The sequence below is a fragment of the Leptonychotes weddellii genome, chromosome 9 (genome assembly GCF_054177405.1).
Source record: "Leptonychotes weddellii isolate Sample4059 chromosome 9, ASM5417740v2, whole genome shotgun sequence".
Lineage (NCBI taxonomy): Eukaryota > Metazoa > Chordata > Mammalia > Carnivora > Phocidae > Leptonychotes > Leptonychotes weddellii.
Window position 1 is genome coordinate 108,473,414 of NC_138377.1, and position 13,148 is coordinate 108,486,561.

General features: G+C 39.5%; 1 protein-coding gene across 1 annotated transcript in view; it reads left to right on the forward strand.

The window, feature by feature from the left end:
• The window catches only part of TRPM1 (transient receptor potential cation channel subfamily M member 1), a 53,407-nt gene that overhangs the window by 5,483 nt on the left and 34,776 nt on the right, over window positions 1–13,148 (forward strand). The window contains exons 6-7 of the mRNA XM_081831885.1: window positions 4,563–4,852; window positions 6,959–7,187. Of these exons, the coding sequence (XP_081688011.1) occupies window positions 4,563–4,852; window positions 6,959–7,187 (519 nt within the window). The remainder of the gene's footprint in view (window positions 1–4,562; window positions 4,853–6,958; window positions 7,188–13,148) is intronic.

Genomic DNA, 13,148 nt, shown 5'->3' on the forward strand with positions numbered 1-13,148 from the left:
CCCAAAATTTTAAAAAATAAAAAAATAAAAAAGTAAATAAGCAAAAAGATTTTGGAAAGTTTGGAAGGAAGCTTGAGAGTAATGTGAATCAGTTATTTAATAATAAATAGTAAAGAATACTAATTATAAACTATTAGAAACTGGTGAATCTTGCTCAATTAAAGAAAGGGTATAACATTAAAAAAAAAGAAAAGAAAAACAGATTCCTTAAACCTGTTTAAAAAGTTTACTAGAAAGAGAGTGAAAAAATAGAATGATAAAATAAAAATACCCTCTGATATGATTAAAATACATGTATACTTCATAGTAAGAGGAAATCTACTACTGAATAGTGGTGCCCTGGCATCATTTTTATTAAAATCAAGAACAGGGCAAGCATGCCCATTATCGTTGGCATCATAATGAACCCCATTAGTTTTTTAAAATCTTCTAGAAATTGTACCACATGAAAAATAAATGTTACAGAAAGAATAAGTAAAAAGTGGAGAAAATAATTACTTAAAAAGAATAGTTAAGAGGGAGAGAAAATGATTAGAGCTTGGGGCGCCTGGATGGCTCAGTCAGTTAAGCATCTGCCTTTGGCTCAGGGCATGATCCCATGTCCGGGATCGAGCCCTGCATTGGGGTCCCTGCTCAATGGGGAGTCTGATTCTCCCTCTCCCTCTGCCCCTCCTCCCTGCTCGTGCGCACTCTCTCTCTCACTCTCTCACTCACTCTCAAATAAATAAATAAAATCTTTAGACTTTCCTAAAAAGTCTAAATTTATTTCATCTAGACTTTCAAATTCATTGGTATAAACCTTTATATTATATTGTTTCAGTCTCTTCAATATCTTAGTTATGCGCCCTTCTGATTTTTTAAAATTATATCTTCCTTCTTTTTTTATTAACCAAACTGGTCTACATATTTGATTGGTATTTTCGCTGTATCAAGCAACTTTCTTTTTTTTGTTTTTGTTCTTATTAATGTTTGCTTCATCTTTATTCATTCCTTCCATATACTTTCTATAGTTACTGTATTGTTTTTATTGACTCCATTTGAAAGTGAGGTTCACTCATTTTCAATCTTCCCTTTATTGCAATAAACGCATGAAAGGTACAAATTTTTCTCTGAGCATTGTTTTCATGATATCTCACACGTTTAGGTAAGTAGAACCTTCATTGCCATTCATTTCTAAATTGTTTATAATTTCCTCTTTAATCCAAGAGCATTTAAAGATTTTTTTTTATTTGAAAGAAAGAGAATACAGGGGGAGGGGTGGGAGGGAGGGGGAGAGGGAGTGGGAGAAGCAGACTCCCCACTGAGCAGGGAGCCCCACTAGGGACTCAATCCCAGGACCCTGGGATCATGCCCTGAGCCAAAGACGCTTAACCGACTGAGCCACCCAGGCGCCCCTAATCCAAGAGCATTTAAAATCCATAAGTATATTTAAATTTTTCCAGATGCAGACTTTGTTTGTTGTTATCCTACTGTTGTTGATTTCTAGTTTTATTCCTTGATATGTAGACTACATGATTTCTAGTATCTGGAATCTGTTGAGGTAGACAGTCTCAAAGGACTTGGGGTATAATGCCTGGTGGAGTTTTGTTAATGATCCACATATGCTGGAAATATATGTGTATTCTTGGTTTGTTGGGAACATTTCTTACATTTAGCTGTCAGATCAAACTTGGTAATTATGTAATTTAATTTGCTTCTATATTTAGGAACTTTTCAAGTTCATTTCTAAGTGAGGTACGTTCAGGGACTCTTACTGTGATTGTGGATGTATCCATTTCTCTTTATACTTCCAGTTCATATCTTTTGTTATTTTATTGAGTTGTTTCTCTTTTTCTTGTTGATTTGTAGCAGTTTAGGAAAATTAACTCCTTGTTTGTTATATCCTCTCTTTAGCAATCTTAAAACTATTTTAAGAGAATTTACATGCAATTAGTATTTTGATAATATTATATATTATTGAAAGGTAAGCTTAAAGGGCTTCTGTTCTTTAACATTTCAGAGCCGTTTGTGGGTTTTTATTTAATTTGGTATATTATACATATGTATATATATTTTTTAGAGGTGGGGGAGGGCAGAGGGAAAGTCTTAAGCAAGCTCCACTCCCAACATGGAGCCTGACACAGGGCTAATTTGGTATATTCTTGAAAATAAAGCTATGTTTATTTTTAAATTTCTATATGGCAATTTTTAACCTATATAAAACAACCTTCCCTAAATTGCTGTAACTATGGTTTTACTGTGACAAATTAGAAAATTAGAACAAAAATATTTAAATCCAGGGCAAGGTATGGCAGTTTCAATAGAAATGTTACAACTCATTAAGAGACTACAACAATTAGGTCAGTCATGAATAACGCATGATAGGAATTGGGAAAGCCAGGCCCCCAGCCCAACCACTCCAATTGTGTGAATGTGGGCAAGTTATTCAGTCTTTGGGCCACAACTTCCTCATCGGAGGGAATGGAAGAAATTCACAACCTCTGAGTCATTGAAGAATAAGTGTAGGTAATTGATGGGAAAGCTGTTTGCAAAAGAATAAATACCCATGTCTATTATTCCACTGAGTACTGAAGTCTTAGCCTGCAATAAGCTGAGCCCCACATATATTCATTTTGCTCCCATGTTTCACCCCCAGTTCTCCCTGTCATGACCCACCTTTCTTTCGGATCCTGTTCTATTTTCAGAACTGCCCCTCATCATCCCTTTAGAAAATGGAAATTTTGGCTTTCCCTTTGCACCACACACATGAAAGGACAAAGCTCATTTAAAAGGGAATGTTTGCTTCCTTTAAACATTGATAGGGACGTTTTTCTCTATCCCCTTCTACATTTTCCCATTAATCTCTGCTTCACTTATGTCTGATATTGATATTGGGAGACTTCTCCGAGGAAATAAACTTTACCTCTCCCGTGGTGCTGTTTGTATTTTAGTGTATTCTTTGTTTCAGTTTTGCAACGTGTCCTCAGGCTTTTTTTTTTTTTAATATTTATTATTGACATACAATGTGATATTAATTTCAAGTGTACGACAGATTCAACAATTCTTTTTTTTTTTTTTTTTTTTTAAAGATTTTATTTATTTATTTGAGAGAGAGAATGAGAGACAGAGAGCATGAGAGGGAGGAAGGTCAGAGGGAGAAGCAGACTCCCTGCCGAGCAGGGAGCCCGATGCGGGACTCGATCCCGGGACTCCAGGATCATGACCTGAGCCGAAGGCAGTCGCTCAACCAACTGAGCCACCCAGGCGCCCCTCAACAATTCTGTATATGACTCAGTGCTCACCCTGATAAGTGTAGTCACCATCAGTCACCATACAATGTTATTACAATGTTATTGACTATATTCCCTATACTGTACTTTTCATCTCTATGACTTGTTTATTTTATGACTGGAAGTTTGTACCCCTGAGTCCCCTTCACTTAGTTCACCCACCCCTCCACACCTTCGCCTCTGGCAACAACCAGATTTTTCTCTGTATCTAAGTCTGCGGCTTTTTTTTGTTTGTCTGCTTATTTATTTGTTTTGTTTTCTAGGTTCCACGTGTAAGTGAAATCATGTGGCATTAGTCTTTCTCTGTCTGACTTCTTTCACTTAGCATAATATCCTCTAAGTCCATCCATGTTGTTGCAAATGGCAAGATCTCATTCTTTTTGATGGCTGAGTAATATTGCATTATGTGTAAATACCACATCTTTATTCATTCATCTATTGACGGGCACTGTGTTGCTTTCACATCTTAGCTATTGTAAATAATACTGCAATAAATGTAAGGGCTCATGTATCTTTTCAAATTAGTGCTTTTGTTTTCTTTGAGTAAATGCCCAGCAGTGGAATTTTCTCTCAAGTAAATAAATTTTTTAAAAATCTTTAAAAAAATTTTAGGTTTACAATTCAACTTATGTCATCCTCTCCTCCCCTCCCCCCAACCTGGCTCCCATTACTTTCTTGTCCTCCACCTCCAACGACTAGGCCCTCGCTGCTCTAGGCCCCCATGACAGCTAGAACCTGTCTCTTTCATAGCGCTGAGAGTGTTGAATTCTCTTGTGACCAGTGTGTTATTGAAGTATTGCTCACAAGCTGAGAAAGGCATCCATACAAATGTATGTGTTCACATACAGAACACACTAGATCATAGAGGAGTTCTTTTTTTAATTTTTTGAGGAACCTCCATACTGTTTTCCATAGTGGCTGCACCAGCTTGCATTCCCACCAACAGTGTAAGAGGGTTTCTTTTCCTTCATATCCCCACCTATTTTGTTATTTGTATCCCCTCAGTTTTTAAAGGCTTGTGGAAAACAAAACAAAAACCTGGCAACCCAGGAGTATAAATTCATCAAACTGTAGCATGCCTTTTCAGTCCATTTGGGTTTAGATGGTTTACTTATTATAATAAACATGTGCTTCTTTTCACAAGAATTAATATACTGAGTGGGAACCGCAGATGTATTTACAAAATCTCTTTATTACCGATGACAAAGGCGTTTTCCTTTTTTTGGTAGTCATGAAATCCTTTGTTGTGCACTTATGGCAGAACCGTGAAAAAATATGCTTGTCTCCCCTCAGGATGATGAGCCTCCAACCAAAGGGAAAAAGAAGAAAAAGAAGAAGGAGGAAGAGATTGACATTGACGTGGATGACCCTGCTGTGAGTCGGTTCCAGTACCCCTTCCATGAGCTGATGGTGTGGGCCGTGCTCATGAAGCGCCAGAAAATGGCGGTCTTCCTCTGGCAGCGAGGTGAGGAGAGCATGGCCAAGGCCCTGGTGGCCTGTAAGCTCTACAAGTCCATGGCCCACGAGTCCTCCGAGAGTGAGCTGGTGGACGATATCTCCCAGGATTTGGACAACAACTCCAAGTTAGTGTCTCGAGGGAATTTAAGAACCAGGAGAGACTATTGTCCTGAGGACCTGTCCCTTTGGGGGAGGGTGGTAAATGTATTTCTCACTTAAGTCCAATTATGTGTAAAGCTTGGTCATAAACTCCTGTTGTCCATTATGTCGATATTTTTTCTTCTGTCTCTCTGAGGTATTTCTAGACTGCCACTGTTTTGTTTTTTTACTGCCCTCTCATGGGAACTATTGAAACATAGTTTTAATGCAGACAGTGAAACAGATTTCCATACAGAAACACACAGAAGAGTATAACTGTGCCTCTGAACTTGACTTTCCCAAGTGCTCCTCTCTTTTTCTCCCCTTTAGGTGGGACAGGACAGCTAGAGGGTCGTGCACTTGGGTATCTCCCTTCTGCCAGGCCGCTTAGGCTCTGATCATACCCCAATAAGTGAGGCTGGGGCTAACTCATTTCTCCTTTGGGCAGGCCTTGTTAAGAAGAACAGAGTACGCGGACATATTTCTCTGTCTGTCTCTGCAGTTTTGGGAGCAGCAGTTTGCCCTGTGACCTCAATTCTCTGATAAATTTAGAAGAATTGTCAATTTTCAGTTTGTCCAGATTTCCACTTATCTTTAGGACAGAGTGGTCACTTCCAAGCCCCTTACATGCAGAACCAAAAACCAGAAGTCCCAGTACAACTTTATAGACCCATGAACTTGAGGCCTACATAAGCAATTCTGCCGACATCTGACATTTTTGTTTTCCGAGGCACACTGCTTTTATTTTCTAAGTAAAATTAGATTTAGTGATTTCCAAAGTCATTAGCTGATTTCTAAACATTGGGAATGCAAGGTTATCTAAAAAAATGGAGCGGTATTCCCCTGTCTCAGTGGGTTGGTAAACAACATCCCTCTGCTTTCTTGAGGATTCTCGTGGTGATATGTCACCCCACAGCCTCTAGGACCTGAGGCCAGAGAGCATTCCTCTCTGGACAGAGAAGGCCATTCCCCCAGACATAATTCCTCCCTTCCGCAACCTTCAGTTCATCATTGGAATGAAATCTTACCAAAAAATGGAGACACAAAAACTTCATGAAGGGTGATCACTATGGAACTTTATCTTAATCACATTCCATGAAAAATGTTGAAGGAACAGGGAATGTTTATGACTGTCACTGAATATTTGAATGAGGGTCATGCAGAAAATGGAATAAATTTTATGTTTACAGGGGTGCCTGGGTGGCTCAGTCAGTTAAGCGTCTGCCTTCAGCTCAGGTCATGATCTCAGGGTCCTGGGATCGAGCCCCACATCGGGCTCCCTGCTCAGTGAGGAGTCTGATTCTTCCTCTCCCTCTGTGCATGCTCTATCTCTCTCTTTTTCTCTCAAGTAAATAAATTTTTTAAAAATCTTTAAAAAAATTTTAGGTTTACAATTCAACTTATGTCATCCTCTCCTCCCCTCCCCCCAACCTGGCTCCCATTACTTTCTCGTCCTCCACCTCCAACGACTAGGCCCTCGCTGCTCTAGGCCCCCATGACAGCTAGAACCTGTCTCTTTCATAGCGCTGAGAGTGTTGAATTCTCTTGTGACCACTGTGTTATTGAAGTATTGCTCACAAGCTGAGAACGGCATCCATACAAATGTATGTGTTCACATACAGAACACACTGGTATGACCAGAACCTAGATCAAGGAACAGGACCTTACCCAGACCCGCCAGCCCTGCTGGTGTCCCCTTGCAATGTCTACCTGTACCCTCCAAAAAGGGTAGTCATAATCTGACTTCCATTGCCACAGGGGCTTTGCTGTCCTCTCTATCTTCTATGAACACTCGAGGGAAAGAACTTTGTCTTCTCATCTCTGTGTCCCCGGGGCTTGAGGGGGCAGATGTGGGGTCCATCTAAACTCCATTTGCAGCAGGAGGAGTCAGACCCCCAACATGACTGAGCACAGAGCCCTGGTCCCAGCCATTCCCATCTGGGGACATACCCTGTGAGCTTCCTGACTGCAGAGGATTGGAAATCAAGGATTCTGTGTCCTGTAGCTCCGTGATGGCCCTGTGGACACGTCTCTCTAACAAAGAGTGTGTGGCCACTGCAGCTTCAGCCCTGATTGCGTTTCTTTCCCTCCAGAGACTTTGGCCAGCTTGCCGTGGAGTTGTTAGACCAGTCCTATAAGCACGACGAGCAGATCGCCATGAAACTGCTGACCTACGAGCTCAAGAACTGGAGCAACTCCACCTGCCTCAAACTGGCAGTGGCGGCCAAACACCGGGACTTCATCGCTCACACCTGCAGCCAGATGCTGCTGACTGACATGTGGATGGGAAGGCTGCGAATGAGGAAAAACCCCGGCCTAAAAGTACGTATGACTTGTTGTGAGCTCTTACTCTGCACCTTGCTGAGCTGGGCACTTCCTGTGGATTATTTCATTTATTCCTCGAACAACCCCACCAGGGAGATGCTTGTCTTACAGATGAAAATCTGATGCTTCAATATTAAGTAACTTGCCTAGAGTCTGAGCCAGTAAGGCGTGGGTCCAGGACCTGAACCCAGGAGGTCTAATGCCCGACCTAACCAGCGTGCCTGGCTTACAGAGCTTGGAGTCCACCCTAACTAAGCACATTCCCCTGGACAGGCCATCTACCTGCCATTAAAGCAGGCACCTGAACTCTTTCTATAGATCCCCTTACAATTCTGAAGTTGGGTGATACTATTTTAATTGGCGATGTTTTCATTACATGGGGTTTATAAGAGAATATGAAGTTATGAATGGGTTTGAAAAGGATGTAGTGGGTAGAAAAGTGTATTGTGATCAAATCCTAGCTCTGCTGTTTACTACTGTTAATGATAGGTTACCTTTCTTTCTTTCTTTCTTTTTCTTTCCTTTCTTTCTCTCTTTCTAGTAGGCTTCACACCCAGCATGGAGCCCAATGCAGGGCTTGAACTCATGACCCTGAGCTCAAGATCTGAGTTGAGATCAAGAGTTGGATGCTTAACCAACTGAGCCACCGGGCACCCCAACTATTAGGTTATCTTGAGAAGGGATTCTAATCTTCAGATAAACTAGTCCCTAGTGGCAGTATTTTATCAATCTCATGGGATTGCCATGAGGGTAAAGAAAAGACATTGTATGTTATGCTGGGTGGTTCTGGCAAATAGAAAGCACTCCATGTCTTGAAAATACGAAGGTGATGTTTTATCCCTGTATGAAAACTGAGCAGCAGGACTAAAAGTCAGTCAGATTAAATGAGTTTAAGGAGTCAGTGAGATCCAAGAGGAAAGTGCTGAAGAGGAACAGAAATGAGTCCAATAAATAGATGGAGTTACTGAGGAACTCTAAGTATCAGAGATATAGGTTAAGGCAACAAGAACAGTTTCTTAACAAGAAAATCCTTCATGAGAACATAGAAGGGGAATCAAATTTCAGGAAGAAAAAAATTGCACACAAAGTTAAGGTTCAGTTATGATTCAAATTAAAATTCGGAATGATTCTGAGCAACTGGTAGAATGTGAAAAAAGACCATTTGACCTCTGATGCCAAGAACATGATCCTTTAGTGGTGCCAGATTTCTACATTAAAATTGCCATATGGCTTTGCAATAAACAATATGTATATAGTAATAAAAACGGAAATGCTTTTTCTTGGTTTTCAGCTTTTAGAATAGTCCCATAGGCAAAGCACTGAAAACTCAAGTATGATTCCTTAACAGGATACAAATGCCACCAAGTATGAAAAGACAAAGCAAAGGCACAGCTGGGGAAAACTGGGTGGTGGAAGGCAGAAGGAAGGGTAGTAAGAAGGATAATGTCCCATATTATAAAGAGGGCAATTGAGACTATCAAAAGTTGTTCAGACAAGAGATGAAGATTTCAGTTTATGATGTAAAGTTACAAAGGCAACTTTGTAGGAACTGAAAATATTCCTGTGCCTATTAAAAATGGAGCAGGGGAATAGGATGTCAATAGGTAATACATTAACAAAGAAATAGCAATATAAGATATCACTCGGGTTGTTCAAAATGTGAAATTATCAATAAGGACTAAAATCAGAAATAGTTCAAAGTGATTATCTCAAAATATAATTCAAAGATTTCTCTTGAAGACAAATGATTTGACATTATATATTGAAAAAACACATTCCAAACCTGAGTATATCAACCCAGAACAACCAACATCAACACACATTTTAAAATTACTGGGTATGGGCTATGGTGAGTGCTGTGAATTGTGTAAGACTGATGAATCACAGAGCTGTACTCCTGAAACAAATAATACATTATATGTTAATAAAAAAATAAAATAAAATTACTGGATTTTAGTGAAAAAAAAAAAAACTATCTGGGTATCCAGGCAAAACACAACAACAACAAAAGTGACTTACAAGGGAAAAAAAATTAGATTATTGCCAGACTTTCAACAGCAACCACTTGTGTCAGGGAGAAAAAAATGGAGTGTATTATATAAAGATACTCCCAGAAGAAAAATGACAGGCCAGGATTTTATATCCAAAAAAGTGACTATTAAATATAAAGGGTACACACAAACTTTTACCAACAGGCAAGAACCCCAGGAAATATTGTTCCTAGGAGCCCTTTCTGAAGATTCTATTAGAGAATGAGCTTTCAAGAGCCAAAATAACCAGAGAGGCATCAGTATAAGGACTAATGGTAAGCTTCAAATAGATATTTATTTGCAATACTGAGACTAGGGGAAGGCTAAGAGGAAGAGAGCAGTAGTATGTAATGGCTGTGTGTTCTGATAATGTAGATATAATATAACCATTTTCAAAGGGAGAGATAATCAGAGCACCTATGCAGAAGAAGAAAAAGTAACTGTTTTCAGTAATCATGATTGACTGTAGTAGTATTAACATTGTTATTCTGAAACTATAAAGTTAAAGCAACTGTGAGTAACAAGGGACATTTTAATTGTAACATCATGTCAGTCCTTGAGAAATAGGACTCGGTGTGGAACAAAAGGAAACACAGTTAGAATCTAGAAAGGGGTAAGCAGAAGACCTATAGCACTTAACTGGAAGCATCAATATGAACTCACTCTATTTCTGACCAATGAAAAGTCTAGAAACAATGACCTACCCCAAAGCCACAAACATCTCCAATGCCCTCACCATTTCCCACAAACTGGAGCCAGAATTTCTTAGAGAAATGGTTCATTCCAGATCTGGAGCAAGAAATGTACAAGATAAGCCTGGAACATCTTCACACATCAGATGGCAAAGAAGCTATCAAAGAGCAGTAGGGTAAGAACAGGGAGACCCAGGAGCCCACTTGAAGAGACTTCCACTGGCCAAAGATGGGACAATTTGACTTTCAATAATATTACTAATAGCAATAGGTGGAAACATATCATACATGTTTAAATCCATGAGTTTATAATGATATTTTAATACCTTCAGTGGATGATAAGAAACCAATTCATTATCTGGAAGATAATTAAATAAGAATCAAGCATTTAACATGCATTTCCTACATGAACTCAACCATGGGTAAACACTGAGTAGATGAAGGGAAATGTGAAAGTCTTCATGAATTTATTCCAACTAAGAAATGAAAAATAAGGGGTACCTGGGTGGCTCAGTTGGTTAAGTGTCTATCTTTGGCTCAGGTCATGATCTTGGGTCCTAGATGGAGCTCTGCCTCAGGCTCCCTGCTCAGCAGGGAGTTTGCTTCTCCCTCTCCCTCTGCCCCTCCCCACTGCCTGTGCTCACACTCTCTCTTTCAAATAAATGAATAAAATCTTTAAAAAAAAATAAATGATAGAGTTAGAACATCACCAATTCCCAACACCAAGCAAGTTAATGAATCTAACAAGCATAAATGGCTGCTAACATCACCAAGAGCTTCCTGATGAAAGAACACACTATCTACCTTCTCAGCAAGGGTCTTGAACCTGGGTCTGGTCAGGCCTCTGCATCCAGCTGCCAAGTGGACAGAGGAACACCTTGAATAGCACAGGAGTCATGTAATCCCCTAATCCACTCTGTGATCAACTCTACAGGTCCAAATCCTCTAGCTCTTCAACAGATAAACAGCCAGAAGACACGCATATTAAAAAAACAATTTAAAAACATACCAGAATTTTAAAGCGCAAGATTAAACTGTACTATCTACCACAGCACTGTCCAATAGAAATAACATGCAAGCCATATATGTCATCTAAAATTTTCTAGTTACAAAAAGTAAAACTTTTAATAGTTATAAAAAGCTTTTTAAAAATGCATTGTAATTAAAGAGTACACTTACCATGATGAGCACTGGAACTAATAGAGCAGTGTATGTTAGCTATACCAGAATTAAAATTAAAAATATAATAAATTAAAAAATAAAAGTATATTGTGAAAAGTAAAAAAGAAACAGTTGAAATTAATTTTAGTATTTATTTAAACCAGTATATACAAAATATTATCGTTTCAATAGGAAAAAAATCATTAATGAGATAGTTAATATTCTGTTTCTGTACTAAGTCTTTGAAATCTGATGGGTACTTTGTACTTCCAATTTAGACCAGCCACATTTCAAATGCTCCATAGCAACATGTGACTCATAGACCCCAAACTGGACAACCCAGGTCTAGGGATGCACGCTCAGGAGACAAAGCTATAAAAGAACAGAAGGAAATTGTTCCTTTAGAGTCAGGATGGAGGTCCCTTTTGGAGATGGGCTTGTGATGGAGATGGGGTACATGAAGGGGCTTCTGCAATGGCTGACACCAGCCAATTTTATACCTTGCATGGATTGCGAGGGTGCTCACCTTATGATGATTCATTAATCTCTGCCTTTGTGTGTGTGTTTTTGTACCTGTGTTTTATGATTAAAAAAAATATTTACAAGAGTTTGCCTCTGGGGAACAGGATTTGAGAAGCAGAGAGATGGGGACCTTCTCTTTTCACTCTGAGTCCATCCAGGTCATTCAGATGTTCAACCACGTGCCCATGTTACTTTGATTTTTAAAATACGAATAAATAAAATTCAGAAAAGAGACCCAAGAAAGTTGATTAAGTTGCAATCGCTTCCTTTTTTCACCTAATGCTTCTCTTAAATATTATGTATGCCAAGAGGTATACATATTTTTAAGCACCCAATTTCCTTCAAAGCATTTCTACATTTGCAGCATGAAAATATACTTATTTTAAAGCAATAATTGTCTGGATCGTTCTTTCTTGTTTTTGTTCTTTTTAACTAACTTTTTAAAGTAGGTAATATGATATGCACAAAAATTAAAATAAAACTATTTAAAAGGGTAAATGAAAATTCTCCCTCCCACACCTGTCCCCCATCTGCCCTGTTCCCAGCCAGCAGCAACCACTGATACGTTCCTTGGGTGTCCTTCCATATATAAAGCTACTAGGAGTGACCATTCTCTTTGCATCCTCTTTTTCACATGAGCTGGCGTACTATTTAGTACCTTGCTTTTTCACCTAATCTGGGAGCTCTTTCCATATCATTATATAGGAAGCTCTCATTCTTTCCCAGCTGGGTCGTATCCCATTATTTCAGATCAATATTTAGCCAGTCCCCGCTGAGGCCATGGAGGTCATTCCCGTCTTGTGGTATTATACCCACTGCCACAGCAAATCCTCTTGGACACAAATGGTATCTCACATATCTGTTAGATAAACGTCCAGAAGTGCAATTGGCGGCCCCGTGGGGATGTGTGCTTACACTTTTGATAGGTTCAACCAGCCTCCCTCTGTGGGGATTATTCCAATTTACACTTTCACAACAATGTAGGAGAATGTCTGTTTTCCCACAGTCTCCCCAACACGGGGGAAGAGGAAACTTTTGAATTTTTCCAGTCTGATGGTAAACAACAACATCCTTGTGTAGTTACTGTGTACTTACCTCATTATGAGTGAGGGTGAGAACATTTTCCTCTTTTATTTTTAATTTTTTTATTGTTATGTTAATCACCATACATTACATCATTAGTTTTAGATGTAGTGTTCCATGGTTCATTGTTTGTGCATAACACCCAGTGCTCCATGCAGAACGTGCCCTCTTTAATACCCATCACCAGGCTAACCTATCCTCCCACCCCGCTCCCCTCTAGAACCCTCCATTTGTTTTTCAGAGTCCATAGTCTGTCATGGTTCCTCTCCCCCTCCGATTCCCCCCCTTCATTCTTCCCCTCCTGCTATCTTCTTTTTTTTTTTCTTAACATATATTGCATTATTTGTTTCAGAGGTACAGATCTGTGATTCAACAGTCTTACACAATTCACAGCGCTCACCATAGCACATACCCTCCCCAGTGTCTATCACACAGCCACCCATCCCTCCCACCCCACCCCCCACTCCAGC